This window comes from Mesocricetus auratus, unplaced genomic scaffold (genome assembly GCF_017639785.1).
Source record: "Mesocricetus auratus isolate SY011 unplaced genomic scaffold, BCM_Maur_2.0 Super-Scaffold_100046, whole genome shotgun sequence".
Taxonomy (NCBI): domain Eukaryota; kingdom Metazoa; phylum Chordata; class Mammalia; order Rodentia; family Cricetidae; genus Mesocricetus; species Mesocricetus auratus.
This window is the reverse complement of record NW_024429223.1, coordinates 4,189,057-4,212,594: the sequence shown is the minus strand read 5'-3', so window position 1 is coordinate 4,212,594 and position 23,538 is coordinate 4,189,057. Positions and strand designations below refer to the sequence as shown.

At 48.7% G+C, this 23,538-nt stretch overlaps 1 protein-coding gene across 2 annotated transcripts in view; it reads right to left on the bottom strand.

Moving 5' to 3' along the window:
* Cep89 (centrosomal protein 89) overlaps nucleotides 1-23,538 on the bottom strand; it is a 49,396-nt gene that overhangs the window by 22,323 nt on the left and 3,535 nt on the right. The window contains exons 3-12 of one of the 2 annotated variants that reach the window (XM_040735429.1): nucleotides 18,922-19,080; nucleotides 17,609-17,786; nucleotides 15,364-15,481; nucleotides 14,022-14,050; nucleotides 12,053-12,095; nucleotides 11,165-11,383; nucleotides 10,481-10,623; nucleotides 6,369-6,419; nucleotides 5,977-6,060; nucleotides 972-1,075 (exon numbers count right to left, since the gene is read on the bottom strand). In XM_040735429.1, the coding sequence (XP_040591363.1) occupies nucleotides 972-1,075; nucleotides 5,977-6,060; nucleotides 6,369-6,419; nucleotides 10,481-10,623; nucleotides 11,165-11,383; nucleotides 12,053-12,095; nucleotides 14,022-14,050; nucleotides 15,364-15,481; nucleotides 17,609-17,786; nucleotides 18,922-19,080 (1,128 nt within the window). The remainder of the gene's footprint in view (nucleotides 1-971; nucleotides 1,076-5,976; nucleotides 6,061-6,368; nucleotides 6,420-10,480; nucleotides 10,624-11,164; nucleotides 11,384-12,052; nucleotides 12,096-14,021; nucleotides 14,051-15,363; nucleotides 15,482-17,608; nucleotides 17,787-18,921; nucleotides 19,081-23,538) is intronic. The other variant, XM_040735430.1, reaches the window with a different exon arrangement.

The following is a 23,538-nucleotide window of genomic DNA, read 5'->3' as shown; positions in this document are numbered from 1 at the left end:
CCCGCTATGCGTGGAGGGGTTGAACGGCCCTGGGGAGGTGCCGCTTCGGGACACAGGCAGAGCAAATGAGCTTCTGGTAAAGAGCTCTACTATTCAGGTAAAGGCCCAGGGTCATATTTTAAAAACTTTTTCTTGGCTTTTGTTTGTTTGTTTTGATAAAGCGTCTCATTATATAGCCTTGGCTGACTTGGAACTCCCTATGTAGACCAGGCTGGCCTCCAAGTCACAGAAATCCTTCTACCTCTGTCTGAGTGCTGGGATTAAAGGTTAAACCACCACACCTAGCCAAAATAATAATAATGATGATGATGATGATAATGATAACAATGATCTCTAACGTACCAATTTAGAGCTAGGTATGCTGTCACATAACCACAAGCCAAGGCTGGTTTAGAGCTACACAATGTGACTGTCTTCACAAATCTGAGGGCCGGGGAGGGGACTTGGTGGGAGAGTGCATGGCCAGCAAATCCTGAGGCCCTGGGTTCTACCCTCAGCATGTCAAAGAATAAAAATTAAAATGTTAAGGTTCAGTTTAGAAGAGTTTACTGGGGTTGCATCTTACTCGTGTCCTAGAAACCCTTCCTTTAAAAATTTATTTGTAAACTTTTTTGGGGGGAACCTTGTAAACAAATAAAAACATCATACACCAAAATTAACCTGAATGTGAACGCATGGAGGGGACATGAATTGTTAAAGAGACTTAAAACTAATGGTTACTTTTGTTCTAATTCTTGTCATGATCTTTTTGGGTTTGGTTGGTGGATTACCTGCATAAAATGTACTGGATACTGAAAGTGTAAATTTTAATGTCCCAATTGCCTATTCTAACTGTAAAGAGGTTCACTGAGTTGTGCAGGCTTTGGATAAAGTGCTTGATTTTTTTAAAAAGTGACACGCATCTATCTATGTATTTGGTGATGTCATGAAGCCCGTTCCTACTGGGTTGTAAGTTAACAGATGTCACTTGCCATTCCTCGCTGGCGACAGGGCTACTCTTATTTAACTGGTGGTGCAATCCTTCATTTTCTTTCACCACTTCCTGGACTCGCATCCTAAAGGTTTTCATTTCCTCCTGAAATGAAATGCATGGACACCGTCACTCGTGCGCACACACGGGCGATCCGCCGCGAGGCTGCTACTTGGGGAACTCAGACGTAGGAGCAAGGACAACGGCAGAGTCCTGCTCTAGTACCAGGCCTGGTCTCCGGGTTGCAAAGCCCCACTGTGTGCTCAGGAGCACAGTCCACTGCGACAGCATCCAAGCCACTGCAGGGTCACTGCACACAGGGACAAAGAGCTTGGGCTTTAAGTACCTGACTATTACCCTGGTGCTGCCTTGCTGTGCCTGCCAAATAACTGGAGATTCTAAAGGAAGAGATTAGAGGGGAAAAAACCCGAAACAAAATAACCAGAGACTGAAAGGCTTCCTTTGTTTAGACCTTAGAGGGGGGTAACCTGGAGTTTTCGCTTTGGTTTTTCAAGACAGACTTTCTCTGTGTAGTGGTGGCTGTCCTGGAACTCACTCTGCAGGGAAATTGGAGTTTTTATATAAAAAGAATTTCTGGTCCTAGATGAACGCTTTGCGTGAGCAGGTAAAGGGTGTTAGTGTGGAGGTTCCTAACCTTGTCCTAGGCAGAGCACACAGACAGCTCCCAGCTCAGAGGTATCCGCTTGCACTGCCAGACACCCTGAGGCACGCAGCGTGGGCAGACGTGAGCTCCTGGTCTGGGCCTCACTCTGGTGTCCCAGCTGACACCTGGCATGTTGTGCGGAGCTGTGGTGGGAACCTTGGGTGTCGTGCAATGGCCTCTTGCTGACTGACCTACAGTACTGAATGAACCTAGGGCTCTGTGCACGCGGGAGCTACAGCCGCAGCGTGTCGGCTCTGCAGGCAGCATTGCCTGCCACTTCCCTCCCCTCGCCTCTGATCGGAGCGTTCTTTGCTGCCGACAGACTACACAGCTCTTTATATGTTTCAGCTGTCGTGTCAAACTGAAGCCACTGGGCCCGCTGTCTGTTTTTACTGAGTTTCATGGGAACACAGGCCCAACCCATCACTGGCATCCACCCGCAGCTGCTGCGATGCTACAAAAGCAGGCTGATAGCCTGCGGGCAGAAGCCGCGTGGCCCACAAAGACTGCAGTATTACTAGCTGGCCTTCTAGAAAGCGTGGGATGACCCCGACTTAAAAGGAGCACCAAAATGGAAATTTTATTACTGATTTTTGACCAGTGAGCACAAGATAGTCAATGCTCTTAAGAAGCCAATGTCCAGGAGAGGCAGCTCAGCGGTTAAGAGCACTGACTGCTCTCCCAGAGGCCCTGAGTTCAATTCCCAGCAACCACATGGTAGCTCACAATTACCTTTAATGAGATCTGGTGCCATCTTATGGCCTGCATGGACACATGCAGCAGAACACAGTATATATAATAGATAAATCTTTTTAAAAAATCCAATGTTGTAAGTTTCGTGGGATGGGGCAGGTAATGGGAGGCATGACTGAAGACCAGGCTGTTGGGCTCTGAAAGGAGCCATCCCATTTAGGATTCCTTAAAGACCAACTCTCCTTCCAATGCTTGGCCCCTTAGGGAGGACCTCAGGTTCTCGGGCCACAGAAGAGACCAGGGGTATTGATGACGCCCAGGCCTGGTCTCCTTACACCTGGAATGGCTGCCATTCTCAGGAAATAGTGAACGAAACAAAACAGACAAATCCTAAATACTAATACAAATTCTAATACTGCCAACAAGTCGATCACAACGCACGTCTGGGGTCTGGGCTTCCTAGGACCTGGGAGCATTAAGATTCCCTAAACCACACTGAGCATGGCCTCCGTTTGCCCAGCATCTGTTCTAGTGCAGGGATGGCACAGCACCCACTGCTCCTCTGAGGGGGAAGTCCTTCTGTGTGTATGTTTGCCTTAGTGGTTGATAAATAAAGCGCTGTTGGCCAATAGGGAAGCAAGATAGGCGGGACTAGGAGTCAAGGAGGATTCTGGGAAATGTAGTCAAGAGTGGAGAGTAGCCACGTGATCCTGGGAAGACAGGGTGCATGAGGCTGGCGTCCTTGGTAAGATAAGACCTTGTAAAATTATATAGGTTAGTAGTTACGGGTTAATAATTAAGTCAGAGCTAGCCCATAAGAAACAACAGCCAACAGCTTAATAATTAATACAGCTTCCTGTGTGTTCATTTGGGACTGATGGGGCTCTGGGACCAGGCTGGCGGGAAGAATTCTTATTACATAATGGCACGCAGACTTGGGGCACAAATTTCCACTTAACAAAAGTTTTAAAAGGGATTTTTAAAAACGGAAGAACAGAGAGAAGCACGGCTTCTTGGTGGCAGCATTTTTCTCGGGTGGGCTCTGTTTTGCTAGAGACAAGCAGAGACTCGAGCGGCTCCCTTAAGGGAGTCTTCCTGACTCAGCATAAGCAGCAAAAAAACCCGCAGGGTTTTTTTAAAGAGGCTCCACAGGGGGGAAAAAAAGAGTAGCTGGGTGTGGTGGCACACGCCTTTAATCCCAGCACTGTAAGGCAGAGGCAAACACATCTCTGTGATTTCAAGGCCAGACTGGTGTGCAGAGGGAGTTCAAGGTCAGCCAAAGTACACAGAGAAACCCTGTCCCAAAAAAGTACAAAGTGAAATTAAAATATATAGAGTAATAAAAAAGCCACGTAAAGATGGAAACTACATAGAGAGTGTGGACACTGTTTGTCTTTCAGTAGTGCAATTGCTAAAATACACTTTATCATAAATCTGCTGAATTAATCCAACTTACATATTTTAAAAATGCTTTGACTTCTAAATTTAAATGTAAGGGCAGATTACTTGAGAAAAGAGTTTTTGCTTGTGATTCCACAGAAAATGAAAAGCTATGGATTCCTTCCAGACTTACATGATTTGATAAAGCAAGACCCCCTGAAGCAGTGGCCCAGGGATCCAACATCCCAAAACGCTGAGAGTATTCAGTTACAGACCACTACAGCCAGGATTTCTGGGTCTTCTTAGGATCCCCAAGACAGCGCTCCCTAACAGCAGGAAGTAGTTTGGAGAGACAACACCCACATTCCCAAATACTGTTTATAAATGTTTGTTTTCATTTATACAGGGTTGCTTATACATGGTAATGATCACAGTCAATCTTTTTCTAAAGGGAAAAAAGGGAATATGACATAGAAATGAATACTTTGTCTTGGAATGGATTTTCATTTATTGATACAAATTTAAGATCAATTTTATGATATATATATATATATATTTCTCCACTTGTTTAGATATTTTGTTTATGTAGTTCTTTTAATAATGTAATATATAATTAAGTATAAAACTTATACTTAGGTTAGTGATGTTTTCTAGATATACAGAGATATATTTGAGATGGACAGATAGTCTTCAGACCTTTCAAAGACCTTCATAAAATGGCATTTAAAATGGCTTTTGTTTTTCTTTTTTGGTTTTTCGAGATAGGGCTTCTCTTAGCTTTGGAGGCTGTCCTAGAACTAGCTCTTGTAGACCAGGCTGGTCTCGAACTCACAGAGATCTGCCTGCCTCTGCCTCCGGAGTGCTGGGATTAAAGGTGTGTGCCACTACTGGCCTAGGGTTTTTCTTGACAAAGGGAAATGTTTGTTCCTGGCAGCACTAATCTATGTCAGAGAAGATGATGGACATTGAAGAAACTCACGATGGAGTTTACTTTCAATATGGCAAAACTAGCCATTTGAGCAAGACGCTGCTCTTGCCTGGACTGTTTGACCATTGCTGTACAAACTGGACATGCAGGACCCACAGGAAAGTGACTGATGAACTTTCAAAACAAGACAGACAGTCCTAAAGGGTTCGTACTTCATGGAAGAGTCTGCCAGACACTCTGCAGGACACAGAAAAATGACTGATAGACTGTCAATGCAGATGGACAGTTTAAATTTTCCTGCTTTGCTGAGAAGCCTTCCAGACACACTGTGGCCTATGAGCTGAAGATGGATGCCCCAACGTTACAGAGGAACTCCGGGTGACTGTCCAGGAAGCGAGATGTCCCTGTCAGTTCTAAAATTTATATATTATCCTTCTGTGGTCTTTGATGGAGTTGAAGACAGATAGTTGTAGTTATAGTTTTCCTTAGTTATGATAAAAGATAAGCTACATATAGGGACTTTAGATTCATAAGCATGGGATAGATGATAAAATACTTTCTTTAAATCTTACTAAATGTTAATAGACTAAATATTGTAACTATAGTTCTTACTTGATAACTGTACTGTTGTATATAATTTGACTATGTTAAAGTTAAAACCTTTCTTTTTATTTAGACAGAGAAGAGGAGATGATGGGGGAAGGCCTTCTGTGTATATGTTTGTCTTATTGGTTGATAAATAAAGCGCTGTTGGCCAATAGGGAAGCAAGATAGGCGGGACTAGGAGTCAAGGAGGATTCTGGGAAATGTAGTCAAGAGTGGAGAGTCGCCATGTGATCCCAGGAAGACAGGGTGCATGAGGCTGGTGTCCTTGGTAAGATAAGTCCTTGCAAAATTATATAGATTAGTAGTCACGGGTTAATAATTAAGTCAGAGCTAGCCAGTGAGAAACCATAGCAAACAGCCAACAGCTTTGTAACTAATACAGCGTCCTGCGTGTTCATTTGGTACTGATGCGGCTCTGGAACCAGGCTGGCGGGAAGAATCCTCGTTACACTCCTCCTTTGCCTCCTGAGACCTCCACTCGCATGGGACTACGGTTTCCCAAAGCACTGCTCCCCGTACACCTCTCGGTCTAGCGCCACCCACCCCTCTCGCTCAGCGAAACACAGCTTCCTTCCTTCCTCCCTCCCTCCCTCCCTCTCCTCCCTCTTTTCCTCCAGCCACCCTACCATGCTCCTCCGTCCTACAACAAACGCTGAAGTACCCACGTTCAGCACTGTTTCTGGGGTCTGAATGGTTTTACCTGAAACATTTGTCTCAAGACATAAGTCAACCTACCTCCAGGGTGGCGAGGAGTTCATCCTTCTCTTTCATTCTGTCCTCATAAGCCAGCAGCAGTGGTGAGAGATACCTGACATCCAGCTGTGGGGGAGGAGTGTGATAAAGGGTGATTAACATTGTTTCTTACACTGCAACACAATCCCCTCCTCCCTCCCCGATTTCTCTGTATAGCCCTGGCTGTCCTAAATTCTCCCTCTAGACAAGGCTGGCTGAGAACTCAGAGATCTGCCTACCTCTGCCTTCCAAGGGCTGGGACTAGAGGTGTGTGACACCACCACAAAGCTCATCATGTTTTTCAAAGGGAAAGAAAGCATACTTATTCTAGATGGTTCTTAGTAGTTTGTTAGAACCAGAGAACATGGGCCTGAAATTAAATAACTTTCACTTACCAACCAGGGAGGTATGGGACCCTCTGACGGGAGGCCTTCGGTATGGGAAAGCTGAAAATAAAGCAAACAATGGAGACACGGTCAGGCTGTTTCTCAAGTTCCATGTGGTGGACAGACACTCTTAGCCTAGAACAGACGTCTTCCTCTGTGCTCATGTGTGTGCATATACATGGGAAGCGCTTGAGAGCAATGCCTGAGTCCCCCAAATGCTGCAACGTGTTTCCTGGGAACAAAACATTCATTTAGTTAACACAGCACTATATAAAAACCAGGAAACAACACTGAAACACACTATTTTTAAACATTCAGACTATCTCCAAATTTCATGTTTCCACATGAAGAGAAAGAAAGGATGGGGAGAAAGAAAGAAGGAAAAGAAGGAAGAAAGAAAGAGGAAGGAAGGAGACAGGAAGAGAGGGAGGGAGGAGAGGAAGACACTGACAGTCTCCTTTGGCCTCCTCATGTGCGCCCATGCATGAGTATACACGCGCACACAAACACACACACACACACACACACGCATGCACGCATGCACGCACGCACGCGCACACACACACACACACGAGTGTGCACATGTTCTCCCGTTCCCAAAATAAGTAAGAGTGGACCACATCTGAAGGGAGGGACTAGGGACAATGTCATAGAAAATGTGGCATTTGCAGAGGTCACATGAAAAGTGTACAGAGCAGGACGCAAGGGGTAAGAACACAGGTGGCTGTAAGTTGTCACTGAGCCCACTTGCTCTGGCCCAACCACAACCCTACAGAAGGACGTGGTCTGGGCAATGTGTTTTGGATCATGTGACCTCCCCCAGCTTAATTCTGTTAATACTTAGAGCTGGTGTGGTGGTGCATACCTATAGTCCCAACACTTGGGAAGCTGAGGCAGGAGGCTCCTGCTGCAGGCTGAGGTCAGCCTGAGCTGCACAGTGAGGCCCTGCTTGGGCTGCAGTCTTAGAAGTAAATAAATAACACTGGAGCCGGTAGAGTGCCTGCCTAACATGTACAAGGATCAGGGTTCAATTACCAGCATCACTGAAAAGGAAAGATTAGTATTATGCAAAATGAAAGAAATCAGCCACAAAAGACCATTCATAACGCATTCGCATTTCTATGACTGTTCAGAATAGGCAAATCCCCAGAATCAGACTGGAAATCAGGACAGGTGTAGTGGGGCATGCCTTTATCTCTGTTTGAGGCCAGCCTAGTCTACGCGGAGTTCCAGGACCACCAGGGCTATACAGAGAGGTCCCGTCTCAATGAACAAAGAAAGAAAGTGAACAAATCGTTTCCCGGGGCTGGTGTAGAGGACATGCATGCTGGGAGAACAGGAAACTTGGCCGGCATGAAACGTCCCGATGGGGTGGGAATGTTCCAGAACGGACTGATAGCTGGGTAAGTCTGGACACACTAACTCCACCAACTGTACATGTGCAATGGCAGAACTCAGTAGCGGAGGTGTCAACACCTGCAATCCCAAACACTTGGGAGGTGGAGCCGCGAGGATCGGGAGTTCAAGGCCAGCCTGGGCTAAAACAACACAATTAACGAATGGGTTAATTAATTTAATTAAGCGGATGCTAATCAGACAATCTCAAATCAAATGCTGCAAAATCCCAACTTTAAAAAGATGCCTTTTGGGGATGGAGAGATGGCTCAGAGGCCAAGAGCATTGGCTGCTCTTCCAGAGGTCCTGAGTTTAATTCCCAGCACCCACATGGTGGCTCACAGTCATCTGTAATGAGATCTGGCGCCCTCTTCTGACCCACAGCCATACATATAGGCAGAACACTGTATACATGATAAATCTTAAAAAAAAAAAAAGATGTTTTTTAAGGTTGCCTATCAAGTAAAGTCCATGAAACAGTCAATAGCTTCAAAATCGAAAATACAACCAATCCCAAGCACTTTTGCCTAAGGGATACTCAACCTGTATGTCAAAGCTATATAAAAAAAAAAAAAAGAAGTCAAAAGAAAGCCAGAGGTTGGGGGTGCGGTTGGTGTACAGTACTTATCTAGAATGTATGAGGCCTTGCGTTCACCTCCTGTACATTTAAAAACAAAACCAACAACTCCAAAGCCTACAGGCAGGACTCACGGAAACCCTCAGAAGGGGAGAGTGCTGTGCCTGGCTTGCCTCAGCAGAGCAAGGCTAGCATTGTCAGCGAGGTGTTCTCCTGAGCCCGGAATGTCTGCACCCTCCCCCTCCCCCACAGCCGCCCCCCACCCCCACAGCCACGTCCCAGAGTTCTCTACGAGCAGAGGCCTGGCCTCCTGGCTTAGCTTGGATTCCGGGCGCTGTGCTCACTGGAGTTAAAACCCACCGACTACCTGTAACAGCAGTTAGTTGGCACTCTGAGGAAAGGGGCTGGGACGGGGCAGCAACTGTGACCCTTTGGTCGGTTACCTCAGCCACACACCCTGGCACTGCCCCAGTGTTTATACGGTGTTTGCCGCCTTCATTCTGGGCTAGGGTGGAGGAGGGGGGAATGGTCCCGAGCTCGGCCTTCCTGCCATCTGTGGAACGCAGCCACAGCCCGCTAGCTGACGGAGCCGTCCGCAGAGGCTGAAGAACGTCAGGAGGTGCAGCCCAGCTGACAAGACACAGGGCCACAGGCAGGCCTGGAGCGCGGCAGGGTAGCAGTGCTAGCCGGCTGGCTCTTGACCTCCTGATCTGCAGAGATGTAACCAGTCACACCGTGCTTCGGGACCACGCCTCCCTTGCCACCATGGGCTGTGGCCCTGAACCGAGAGCCAGCACAGACCTCTGCCCCCTTGTTCCTATCAGGAACTGCCACAGCCATGAGGAAGAAATACTTTGGATTTTCTTGGTTTTGGTTTGGTTTTGGGGGGAGGGGCAGTTTTAGAGACAGGGTTTCCCTGTGTAGCTTTGGAGCCTGTCCTGGAATTGGCTCTGTAGACCAGGCTGGTCTCCAACTCGCAGAGATCCCCCTGCCTCTGCTGGTGCTTGCGCCACCACCGCCTGGCTATACTATGTTTTTTAATGCCATAATTAATTACGCTTTCAGAGGCAGGCCCTGAGTTCAAGGCTAGCCTGGTCTACAGAGCCAATTCCAGGACAGACAGGGCCACCCTGTCTCAGAAGACAAAAACCAAGGCAACAAAATGTCTTTCTGTCTGTGTATGTGCACGTGAGTGCAATGCTCTCAAGAGGCCCAAAGAGGGCGTGAGGACCGTAGAGCTGGAGCTACAGGCTGTTGTGAGCTATCCAATGTGGGTGCTGGGAACAACTCCGCAAGACCAGCATGTATTCTTACCTGCTGAGTCATCTCTCCAGCCTCCTCTTTTCTTTTTTGTAACGACAAAGTCTCAATGTGTAGTTCAGACAGCACTTGAACTCAGTAAGTAGCCAGGGCTGGCCTCAAGCTCAAAAACTCAAGACAGGGTGACAGGCTATGTATGAGTGAGTGAGAGAGAAAGTGTGTGTGTGTGTGTGCGTGCATGTACAGGCACTGGAATGAGTTTTTGTTTTTTCTCAAGACACGGTTTCTCTGTATTGTTTTGGAGCCTGTCCTGGAATTCGCTCTGTAGACCAGGCTGGCCTCGAACTCACAGAGATCCACCTGCCTTCTGTCACCCAAATGCAGGAATTAAAGGCTGTGCGCTACTAAGAACCTCTCAAGAACCAGAAACCAATTCAACAGTAAAGGCTGAAGACAAACAAACTGGAGCTGGAGAGATGGCTCAGAGGTTAAGAGCACCGGCTGCTCTTCCAGAGGACCTGAGCTCAATTCCCAGCAACCACATGGTGGCTCACAACCATCTGTAATGAGATCTGGCGCCCTCTTCTGGTGTGCAGGTGCACATGCAGACAGAACACTGTAAACATAACATATAAATAATCGTTAAAAAAAAAAAGAAGAAGAATCAGCATCATTTAAAAAAAAAAAAAAGCAGTGGCAGGCAGATCTCTGTGAGAGTTCGAGAGTTCGAGGCCAGCCTGGTCTACAGAGTGAGTTCCAGGACAGGCTCCAAAACAATACAGAGAAACCCTGTCTCGAAACAAACAAAATAAAAATAAATAAATAAATAAATACATACATAAAAAATAAAAAAGACAAACAAACTGGTTTTTCATATTGGAAACCATACCTCTTCCTCAGACAAATGCCTGAATTTTGTTTGGTAGCGACTGAGTTCTACGTTCAGGCGGTGGACAATCATCTTCAGCCCCTCGTTTTCATCCATCAAGTCTTGGCCTTGCTTCCTCAGGGAAAGTAATTCAGGCCTGACTGCTGAAAAATATCGACTTAACATCACACGGCAGTCAATGGCACCAGAGCCATCAGATTTTATATAAACTACTAGTCAGCCTTTTTGTTCCCTTGTAGTGAACTGTGCATACATTTATATAATGTGCATGTGTATCATAATTTATACAAGTTATGGCACTTAACAAAATGATATAGCAGATAAAATCAAAATTCAGTCAGCATTAAGAGTATTAATGAGGGCTGGAGAGGTGGCTCAGAGGTTAAGAGCACTGGCTTCTCTTCCAGAGGTCCTGAGTTCAGTTCCCAGCAACCACATGGTGGCTCACAACCATCTGTAATGAGATCTGGTGCCCTCTTCTGGCGTGCAGACATACATGCAGGCTGAATACTATATGCATAATAAATAAATAAATCTTTTTTTAAAAAGTGTATTAATGAAGGGTCTTGAGTATTACAACATAAATACCCACATACACATTGACACACAACAGGAAGTGGGTTCTCACAACGAAAAGCGGGCAGGGCCCTGACCGTGCCGTAGCAATGGCATCACGGGCCGCACCTTCCTGGGTGGACGCCTTTTCCGCCTCCTTCAGCCTCCTGTTGTCTTTTTCCACCACCTGGAGCCTCAGCTGCAGCTCCTGCATTGCCCGTCTGGTCGTGCTCAGCTCGAGGCTGAGGGACTGGTTTGCGGCGCGCAGATGCAAGGCTTCTTCTCTTAGCTCCTCCAACTTGCCTTTGCTTATTTCTGTGTACCTTTGGTGTACTCTACCCGCGACATCTAAAGGGTACAGGTGAACGGCAAACAGCGAGAGGGACATCAAAAACACCGAACGCTTTATTCCACAGCCCACGGAAGCAACCGGTTCCCTTACGCCCGGGGAGGTGTCCCTGGGATCTGGAGAGGCTGCGTGCCCAGGGGAAGGTACCCTGGGAGGTTGGGGGGCGGCAGGGCCCGAGGAGGCAGGGAGGAGTTTCTACCTTGCCTCTTAGTATCTTAGTATTCTTAGTATCCTTTGACTGTCAGGTTAATTCTCTCGCCAGCGACTTCTAAGGCTATCGATGCTTTCAGATAGCGTCTGAGTCCGGCGGCAGAGGTTTCCTGGCTCTACCGCCAACCCCCCCACTCAGTGCATCTGCTAAAGGCCTTAATTTATGGTTGTGCTCAGCATAAACTACCTGTGATCCCCTGTGAGGAGAGAGAGCTCAGTTTCCAGCAGCTCCTGTGTGTTGCCGTCAGCCACAGGCCTGCTACGTAAGGTGGTTATTGCTCTGTCGGGGGACTCGCCTGACTAAAGAGACCGTGTGTCCTCTCCCGACAGCCCACCCCTCTACCCCACTAATATTCAGTGGCTAACACCTACCTCAGACCTAATCACACAGGAGACTACCCTGGGTACCCTGCAAACACTAAGCATGCCCGCTGTAGTGAACTCCAAAAAGCCAGTACCTGGGGAGGGAGGCGGCTTTTCTCGCAGTGGCGCTTTCTCATCCTGAGGAAGAAAAGGCAGAGTGTGAGAGGGTGTGGCATCTGCCACGGTGCACAGGCCCCCCGCTGCTTTCTTAGGACTGAGTAGCACACGCTCAGGGCCAGCCCCTCCTGGTGGGCTCTGGCTGACTTCTGTCTCTGCGCATGTGCTCAGTGGGTGGGTGCGTCTTCACTGACAGCGCATTATTCCCTTTGTGAATGAGGCGTGGGACTTGCTGTGAGTGCGGGCCCTGCAGGGGGCTCTAACTGCTGACACCACGGTGGCTCATGCTTGCCTCTCAACCCGGGAGCCAGGGAAGGCTGGGAGCTGCCATTGCCTTCCCTGCTACGCGTGGATGTAGCTCCTGCTGGAAAGCAGGGACGGTTGGGAGTCTTCTGAGACACGCAGAGGAAGCTTTTGTTTGGTTTTCTGACACAGGACTGAGCTGCAGCCTGTGACCCATGACCACACGATGCTCCTGCTGGGATGTGGATCCCAGCTGGCTGGGGTTACAGGTGTGACCCACCACACCTGGAGGAAAATGTCTAACTTTTACATCCTACATCTAGAGACTCCAGCGAGAACTGATTCCTATTCTGGATTATTAAACGGCCCATCATTCTAGGAATCACAGAAGCAACCTCTTACTTTCCGTAAGTCGTCTCCATTACTAAACTTTGGGAGAGAGGCTCTCCCCCGTTTTAGGAGTATTAAGTGACGGCTAGGTCCAAAGGAAACTCCACTCCCCCAAAATCCCGGTGGTTAGACAACAGTCAGTATTCTGAGCTCAGGAGCTGGCGAAGCCAGTCCCCTGGCACTAAAGGGACAAAAGGCCACCTGTGGTGCCTATTAGCATGCTCCCTCAGCACCCCAGGGGCCTGACTCCTCTTGCCTCCTCCCCTACCTTGAGCTGGGGGGCTCCCCTCCCCCAGCTACTCAAGTCTCCGTAAAGCCCCAGTATTTCAGCTATGCCGGTCGAGGGTCGAGGTCTATTTCAGCCTGGTCTCCTGCTCTCTCGGTCCTCCCTTTTCTTCATCCTTGTCCTCCTCCCTTCTCTCTCCCCCTCCTCTCTCGTGGCCGAGTCCAGTCTCCTGGCCACGTTCTGTCCACTGCTTCCTCTCCCTGCTCGGGACAGTCCCGGATGCCTCTGGCTGGTCTCTCCCTCCTATCTACAATAAAAGTTTTCCCCTGAACCACGCCACGGAGTAGTCACGTCATCGGTTTATATATACTAGGGATGCAGCTCACCCGTTATGCACTTACCTAGCAAGCACGGGGCACTCAGTTCAAGGCTCAGGACTTCAAAATATCGGTGTGCACATACACACACACGTATGATATTAGAATCCAGCCTCCCTGCAGCCCCCTCATAAATATTAACCAGGCACCAGGGAAGTGAGTTTACATTCAAGTGGCTGTGACCACACACCCTGCTGCCCACCCCTTCCCTGCCTCCTGCCTGAGAATGAGAGAGCCCGGCTGCAGGTTTGTGCTTCGGCCCCTATTCATTGACTGCTATAAAGAAAAAAAAGGGGGGACCCCACTTTTGCTATGTGGGCTCTGATCCCTCACTCTAACCCACCTCGGTGTCCCTCTTGGGTCACTCACTCCCCTCTAAAAACCTCCCCACGGAGGGGGAGGGAGGGGGAGGGGTTAGTCAGCAGAGTGTGCAGCAGGAAAGGCTTCTAGTAAGAGCTTTTCACACAGGTGTGTTATGATGTTGAAACAAAAGATCATACATCAGTGTTAAGTGGGCTTCTATCCAAGGACACAAGGGAAATTGAACATGTACAAATCAGGAAATGGAATCACAGTACAGAATCAGAGACAGGAGTCACATGGTTTAAAAAAAAGAGAGGAAGGAAGGGAGGGAGGGAGGGAGGGAGGACGGACAAACCATAGTGCAAAGTCTAATTTTTTGAAAATAGGAATTCTTGAAAATAAGCTTACCTCTAGATTCAGAACAGAGTATTTACCATCTGGTTTAAAAAGAAAAAGTTTTAAAAGCATAAGACATTTGACATACCAGAAGAGTAGACTCATAAACCCAGAGACTCACCTTGTCCCCAGGCATAGAACAAGGTCCCCATAACCCAGATTCAGAGAGTGGGACCCAGAGGTCTGTGTTTGTGGCAGACTCCCTGGGAAGCCAAGGTGGGGTGGACACAGGACAGATGAGGCCTCTGGCTTCTAGAGCTTAGGTTCTCAGCTCTGTCCTTCAGGTGACAAGAGACTGGACTAAGTTGTATAACTGTGATGTGTCTTAGGTTACTGTAGCGCAGACTGTCGTGTCCCTGATGACGTTACTATAGCGCAGACTGTCGTGTCCCTGATGACGTTACTATAGCGCAGACTGTCGTGTCCCTGATGACGTTACTATAGCGCAGACTGTTCTGTCCCTGATGACGTTACTGTAGCGCAGACTGTCGTGTCCCTGATGACGTTACTATAGCGCAGACTGTCGTGTCCCTGATGACGTTACTATAGCGCAGACTGTCGTGTCCCTGATGACGTTACTGTAGCGCAGACTGTCATGTCCTGATGACGTTACTGTAGCGCACTGTCGTGTCCCTGATGACGTTACTGTAGCGCAGACTGTCATGTCCTGATGACGTTACTGTAGCGCACTGTCGTGTCCCTGATGACGTTACTGTAGCGCAGACTGTCGTGTCCTGATGACATTACTATAGCGCACTGTCGTGTCCCTGATGACGTTACTATAGCGCAGACTGTCGTGTTCACCTGCTCCCATCCACTCCCTGATAACTGTCTCCACTGATGCTGGCAACACAGTACCATTTCTACACTGTTGCCTAATGTGTCCAGTTCACAGTCTCTCCTGATCTTTTGGCTCCATAGCCACCCCTGCTCTGTCTCCCTGTCCCCTCGGGGACATCAAAATTGCTTATCGTTGCCATAACGGGCTGAACTCTCACTGTGCCAAATAAAATATATCAAAAGGTGGATGTGCATTTCCAGAATATACGTTCATGCGTCCTGCAAGCCCATCGCTGTGGGCCAGGCCCTGCAGCTAGCACGGTGACAAGGGGCAGAGGGAACGTCACATCTACACAGCGACGGCCTGAGCTGGGAGTCCTCTGCCCCAGACAGAGCAGACGAGGGCTCTGAGGGAGCATCTAATACGGTCAAGGCACCCTCACACCCGGGTGGTCCCTCATTCGGGGCGAGGAGGAACTGCAAGTGGTGAGGACCACAGAGCCACAGTGCAGCGGTGAATGACACCAGGAGCGGCAACCAAAACTGCTCCCCCCCCGCTTCCTTCCTTCCTTACCTCTGCGTTGAGGACGCTGCGAGGAGGAGGAGGAGGAGAAGAAGAAGGAGTCTGCAAAGCCATCTTGCTCAGAAGTGTCACCTCTCACCATCTTTTGTGATGACAACAACGACGGTACCTTTTGGTTATGAGAGGAGAGGAACAGCGCATGGCCCGTCAGATGCGAACATTACCACCCTCACGGCTGCCACCCCAGGGTTGCCTGCCACACACACGCCAGGGCAGGAAGAAACCAGACCCCTGTGAAAAGCATGGCAAAGAGCTGGTGGCATGGACGGCTGTGGTGGGCTTCAGATCCTGCACTTCCCGGATGGCGTCCCTCCCACACCCCTGCCGGGACCAGCTCGGGGCAGCACCCGGTGCCACCACACCCAGCACCGGAGCAGGATCTATGTGTGACAAGAAGGACTCACACCCTGCAGAGTGCACACGCACATGCGCAGCAGAAGTCTGTGAGAGCTACCTGCAGCCCTCTTCTTAAGGGACAAAAGCGCAAACCACCAGCAGCAACGTGGACGAGGAAGGCGTGGCTGCTTAGGGAAAGTTACGTGACGGTGACAGGGGACCACCCACACAAGGACTGGAGCCACATCTGGACAGAGAGAGGGAAAGGCTGAGATTGAAAAATGGAGCGAGGGGCTGGAGAGCTGGCTCAGCAGTTGACAGCGCTGGCTGCTCCTCCTGAGGACCGGGATTTGATTCTCAGCATCCACAGGGGGGCTCACAGCCATCTGTAACCCCAGTTTCGGGGGACCCAAAGAACTCTACTTAATAGGCACCGCCTGTGTATGGTGCAGACATATACGCAGTTAAAACACCACACACAGAGAGTGGAAGTAAGCAAATCTTTTATTAAAAAAGAAAGAAAATGTAACATAAATCATAATACGAACCCCTTAAAAGAAGAAAAAGCAATGGATGACGGCAAGGTAGGTTGGGGGAAGACCGGAAAATGGCCTGCTGGGTAAAAGAGTTTGCTGCAAGCCTGGTACCCAAGCTCAACCCCTGTGACACCCTTAATGGTCGAAGCAGAACTGACTAAACAGGGGTCTGGCTTACACACTTACACACACACACACAGATACACACACACTTACACACACAAGCACATTATACACACACACACAGACGCACATACACACACACACACACGCATTACACAGGCACACATATATGCACGTAATAATACATTTTAAAGCCAGGCGGTGGTGCACACCTTTAATCCCAGCACTCGGGAGGCTGAGGCAGGCGGATCTCTGTGAGTTTGAGGCCGGCCTGGTCTACAGAGTAAGTTTCATGATAGCCAAGGCTACATAGCTAGAGTCAATCTAAAAACAAAAAAACAAAACAAAACAAAAAAACCAGTAACCCAATAAAACAAATAAACAACAAAAGTGCACACATGCAAGCATAACACATGTATATGCAGCGCATCACACACACAAGCACATTATACACACACACACACACCACACACATAAGCACATTATACACACACACACATCTCACACACAAGCACATTATACACACACACACACACCACACACATAAGCACATTATACACACACACACACATCTCACACACAAGCACATTATACACACACACACCACACACACAAGCACATTATACACACACACCTCACACACAAGCACATTATACACACACACACACCTCACACACAAGCACATTATACACACACACACACCACACACATAAGCACATTATACACACACACACCACACACACAAGCATATTATACACACACACACCTCACACACAAGCACATTATACACACACACACCACACACATAAGCACATTATACACACACACACCTCACACACAAGCACATTATACACACACACACACATCTCACACACAAGCACATTATACACACACACACCTCACACACAAGCACATTATACACACACACACCTCACACACAAGCACATTATACACACACACACATCTCACACACAAGCACATTATACACACACACACCACACACACAAGCACATTATACACACACACACCTCACACACAAGCACATTACATATGCATACACGCATGCACACACCACACACAGATACACAGCAAAAAAGAATCCCAGAGACATTTGACTCCACCCAGAGAGACACAGACTGAACACTTAGGACGAGACAGAAAACAGCACACAGCATTCTCAACTGTTCTGGGCAATTTTCCCTGGGAAACATGCGGGAGGCAGCTGAGGAACGTGACGTCACCTGATTCCTGTGCGGCAGGGCATAGGCATCTCTGGCATCTCCCAAATCCTTCCAGGAGTGGCACTCTGACTGTCTGGAGCTGGTCAGCTCCTGTGTCCCAGCATGCCCGACCTCCACGCAGCCTACAGTCTCAAAGGGCACGAAGGAAGCTCTTTTTGGCTCATTCTGCCAACTCTGCCTGTGTTAGGTCATTAACAAACACATAAGCAAACAAGCAGTTTAGCACCTGACGCTGATGCTGAAACTCATTTCTTATTCATTCATTCATTCATTCATTCATTGTGAGACAAGATCTCACTACACAACCCAGGCGGGCCTAAACCCCTAATCCTCCTGCCTCAGCCTCCCAAGTGCTGGGATATTACTGGCAGACATCATCCCACCAAGCTATTACACACATCTTAAATGCACTGTCTTCAAGTCCATGCCAAAGAAGTACTTTAGCTGTAAAATACATGAAAAGCTCAATGATGACAGTCTCTCTCTCTCTCTCTCTCTCTCTCTCTCTCTCTCTCTCTCTCTCTCTCGTTTGGTTTTCAAGACAGGGTTTCTCTGTCCTGGAATCCACTCTGTAGACCAGGCTGGCCTTTAACTCAGAGATCCGACTGCCTCTGTCTCCTGAGTGCTGTGTTAAAAGTCATGCACCACCACTGCCCAGATATTAAGTATTTCTTTATACTTGTTTTTCAGACGGTATACATATACAGCTCATTCTGCTATTAGTATTTTAAGAAGATTATTGTGTGTGTGCATACAAGCATGTGCATCAGAGAAACCCTGTCTTGAAAAACCAAAAATAAAAGAAAAATAAAAAAAATAAAGTCAGGGCTAGCCCAGCCCTCACCTAGACTAGCATTTTTGTATTCTTCCTTTGACAATTTTATATCCTTTCTCTTTCCAGTGAACTTTATGGTTGCTTCCACGTTTTTAGTTCAATTCGGCCAAAGTGTAAGTCTTAGAAGAAAAACTAGCTATATTCAAAATGGAGTCACGATTTCATCTTGATACTGGTCCAGCTATGCCGTCCAGGTCAGGCCTCAACTCCCAGGTTCAAATGATCCTCCTGCCCCAACTCGTACAGCAGTATGGCCACTGTGACGGCTACAGTCAGGACTGAAGTGTAAAATCCCATGGAGCACTGCTGTAGTGCTAGCTGCCCGCTAAGCTAAAGCTTGAGACACAATACAGGCGGAGGCCATCTGTCTGTACAGGAAGACCCTGTCTCAAAACATAAAACAAAAGAACAAGGAACGTCCCTTCCAGAGTGGCCTCGCTGGGCTGCTCTCTACCCCACGGCTGTGATATGTCCCTACCGCAGCCTCAGCTCTGAGGTGGTGGCATAGGGCTCGATGAAGCTGTCCTTCTCAACGTAGGAGGCGTCACTCTCGGACCGGGATCTCGGGCGGGGCTGGGGAATGGCGACTGTCTGCCCAGTCAGCGTGGTTGCCAGGATGACCGCGGCCAGAGCGGACCTACGAGCAGAAACATCCACAGCGGCACTGAGTGACGGACGGTCAAGCCGGCGCTGAACCGACAAGGTTAACCTTTGCCCACTGCAGCTGCTGAGTGGCCGCTGACATTTAATTCTCACGTGACTGATAGAGTCAAACATACGCAGTCCATTCTTAGAGCGATTAAATGGCTTGTAGAGACTTTATCAGTAAGATGCGGCAACACCAGGTTGTCGATCCACACAGTCAGACAGGCAAAGCCAATATTCAGAGAGTTTTCTTTTCAAAACGAAAGACTTGAATGAAATAAAAGAATGACATAAGAAGATTTATGCCGGGTATAATGGCACACATCTTGCCTGGGCTACAAGTGAGATCCTGACTTTAAATATATATATATAAACACACACACACACAATGTAATGATGAAAAGCCCCATCAATTAAAACATATGTCTGTATTTCCAACGCTAGCTGGCCAGTCAGCCTAGGCAGAAAGGTGAGCTTCTCATTCCGTGAGAGACCTGTCTCAGATCAGTAAGACGGAGAACAGAGGAAGACCGCGCTGGACAAACTGCAGGCTCATATGTGTATAAACCACAACCAGCACACATGCACACACCAAAAACAAATCCAAAACTAAGCAAAGAATTCCAGCATCCCCTAGAGCTGCTGTGTCACCACAATCCTGAGAGTCTATGTCACCACAATCCTGAGAGCCTCTGTGTCACCACAATCCTGAGAGCCTCTGTGTCACCACAATCCTGAGAGCCTCTGTGTCACCACAATGGAGAGCCTCTGTGTCACCACAATCCTGAGAGTCTATGTCACCACAATCCTGAGAGCCTCTGTGTCACCACAATCCTGACAGCCTCTGTGTCACCACAATCCTGAGAGCCTCTGTGTCACCACAATCCTGAGAGCCTCTGTGTCACCACAATCCTGAGAGCCTCTGTGTCACCACAATCCTGAGAGCCTCTGTGTCACCACAATCCTGAGAGCCTCTGTGTCACCACAATCCTGAGAGCCTCTGTGTCACCACAATCCTGAGAGCCTCTGTGTCACCACAATGGAGAGCCTCTGTGTCACCACAATCCTGACAGCCTCTGTGTCACCACAATCCTGACAGCCTCTGTGTCACCACAATCCTGAGAGCCTCTGTATCACCACAATCCTGAGAGCCTCTGTGTCACCACAATCCTGAGAGCCTCTGTGTCACCACAATGGAGAGCCTCTGTGTCACCACAATCCTGAGAGCCTCTGTGTCACCACAATCCTGAGAGCCTCTGTGTCACCACAATCCTGAGAGCCTCTGTGTCACCACAATCCTGACAGCCTCTGTATCACCACAATCCTGAGAGTCTATGTCACCACAATCCTGAGAGCCTCTGTGTCACCACAATCCTGAGAGCCTGTGTCACCACAATCCTGAGAGTATCTGTGTCACCCACCCCTATTTTTCAGTCTGCCCTGGCTCACAGATCCCAACCCTTTCTCTTAGCCAAGGATGTCTTAAGTACTGTCTTCTGCCCTGGATCTTGAAGCAGCTCCAGAGAGCCGAGGTAAAGGCAGCCTTTTATTATTTACAGATAGCCTTTTCAAACACACCTGAGCTTAGAACAAGGAGGAGAGTTGTGTAAGTCCCTAGATAACCACAGGTAGGGAGCTGGCTGCCAGGAGAACCAGCCAGGCGCCCAAAGGGAGAGAACTTTCTGTCCCACCCCCTAACCCTGGGGCGGGGGTAGCAGGGCTGCTGGAGGTGACGGCCAGCGTCAATCATTGCATCGGCTGCACCTACCCTACGCAACGAAACTTCCATACACACAGACCAGCGTGTGAGGGGTGCTGGCTTCCACCACCAACACTCATTTCCCCAGAAGCGAGTGGCGTGGGGAGCCTGCAGACAGTGGACTCCGTGGGGACTTCCGGGAAGGTGGAGGTCACCTCGAGGCGCTGGACAGCACATCTCAACCGCACAGAGGCGGGAACACCTGTGCCTGGGACCCTTCCACACCTCACCCTGTGGATCATTTCACAAAGCAAGGCATGTGACACACACCTGTCATCTCAGCTCTCGGGAGACGTGAGAGAGGAGGAGCAAGAGTGGGGGCCAGTCTGGGCTACCTCAGGGCAGAGTAAGCAACCTTCACTATCACCAATAGACACATGCAAACTCCAGGCCTCCGAAGAAGCCGCAGCGGTGTGGAACACCGGCAGGCTGACAGGGAACTGCGTGACCTGACAGGCGGATCACTGTGGCATCAAAAGCTGAGACCACCTCACGACGTTTACTGCAGGCCTCTCATCTGACCTAACCTCCTCGTGTCTTGGGTAAAACTCTTGGAACACACTGTTGAACTTGAAAGACCAGCTGCTTCCACAAACCCTAAGAAAGCTGCGAGCCGCCATCCCAAACCTACGGACCATCCACGCCCGGCAGTACCCGCCTCCCGTGCCTCTGCCACTGTATCTGGTAAATGAATTGGTCCACGGCTCCCTTTTGCCCTCTGACTTACAGAAGTTAGTTAGCCTCTTCCACACCGAAGCATGCCACTCAAGGCAACCAGAATCCACATTTCAACGCCACAATCAACTCATAGCTAGCTCAGAACCTGGATCCTGTCCCCAGGCCAGGGCCACTCATCTAGCTCAGGACAAACTCTTATTCCAAGGGCTGTATTCCAAGGCCTGAGTTTTCCCTAGGTTCTGTGAGCGTCTCTGTCAAATCCAACATAAACACAGGGTTCAGAGTGCACCAGCATATGTTTAGGTTAGAATATGGGCAAAACCACCTGGGCTGAAGACTGGTATCTGAAGTGGGGGCTGAGCCTTCGGTGGGAGGAATCTGACACAAGTCTTTAGGTGGGCAGAGCTTGACTGGATTAGAGGCGGCCCAGGCGTTGCCCACTGAAGAGTTACCGCCTACTTTCTGGAGGGAAAAAGTCCAGAGTGATGTGTTCATTATTGTTGGGTGAGAACGCAGGAGGAGCCGAGTGGCTTTTCCCCATAACCTCAGAACCACACTCAGTGAACGCCCAGGAATTAAAATCCACTCAAGACAATCCCTCACACAGACCTAGTACAACGGCTCCCACGACAAACAATGGCAAGCAGGGCCGGCCGTTCTGCCGTCCACAAAAGAGGGGACAGCAACGATACTAACAAGCACGCCCCGAAACCGTCTTTACAGAGACCAGAAACGCACCACAAGGCTAAAAGAAAAGGGCTAGCCTGCCCTACCTATTCAGAACTGCCGAGAAAGTGTGCCAGAGATGAGTCGCCCAACAGGCTCTACACGTCAGCTACTTGTGGATGTTCACTGCCTTCAAAACCTTCGGAGAGTCAGAGTGTATGAAAACCAATCGACCTGCACTGTCGGGATCCACACTCACGAGCAGACGCTGGTGACGGTGTGACGTAACCGGCATTCACAAGCACCGGGAACGCAAACACAACCGTGGGAAACCGTTGGGCAATCGCTTCAAAAACGAAACAGTTTTTAAGAGGCTGGAGAGATGGCTCAGAAGTTGAGAGCACTGGCTGCTCTTCCGGAGGGTCTGGGTTCAATTCCCAGCACCCACATGGTGGCTCACAACTGTCTGTACCCCAGTTTCAGAGGATTCAACACCCTGACACAGATGTACACACTAGAACACCACAGAGGTTTTTCCTACTCCACTGTTAGGGATGGAATCCAGGAGTTAGCTCATGTGTGCTGGGCAAAGGCTCAGTCACCAAGCCTCGTCCGCAGCCGTTCAGAGTTTATGTTCTATTCGAATGCACGGAATATGCCAGTACCAAAGAAGACCAACTAGAACAGAGCAAGTGGGGGCTGGAGAGATGGCTCAGGGGTTAAGAGCACTGACTGCTCTTCCAGAGGTCCTGAGTTCAATTCCCAGCAACCACATGGTGGCTCACAACCACCTTGAATGAGATCTGGCGCCCTCTTCTGGTATTCGCAGACATACATGGAGGCAGTATGTTGTATTCATAATAAATAAATAAATCTTTAATTAAAAAAAAAACAGAGCAAGTGGAGTGGAATTAGTTCCTACTAACTGCTAATAACCAAATAAACGTATCTTATGGATTGAAAGCAGACTAGCTGTGGACTGCAGAGATGGCTCAGTGGTTAAAGGCACACACTGCTCTTGCAGAGGATCTGAGTTTGGTTCCCGGCACCCATATTAGGTGGTTCACAACCACCTGTAACACCAGCTCCAGGGGACCCAATGTCCTCTTCTGGATTCCAAGAGTTCCCGCATCCAAGTGCTCACACATACACACACAGGCACAGGCGTACACACATAATTTAAAATTAAAAATTTAAAGAACAGCAACAATAAAAAAATATCAGACTAGCTAGGCGTGGTAGCTCACACTTAAAAACTTAGCTCTTAGGAGGCTGAGGCAAGAGGACTGCTTCGAATACAAGACCAGTCTGGGCTACAAAGTAAGACCCTATAAAAACAAACAAAAC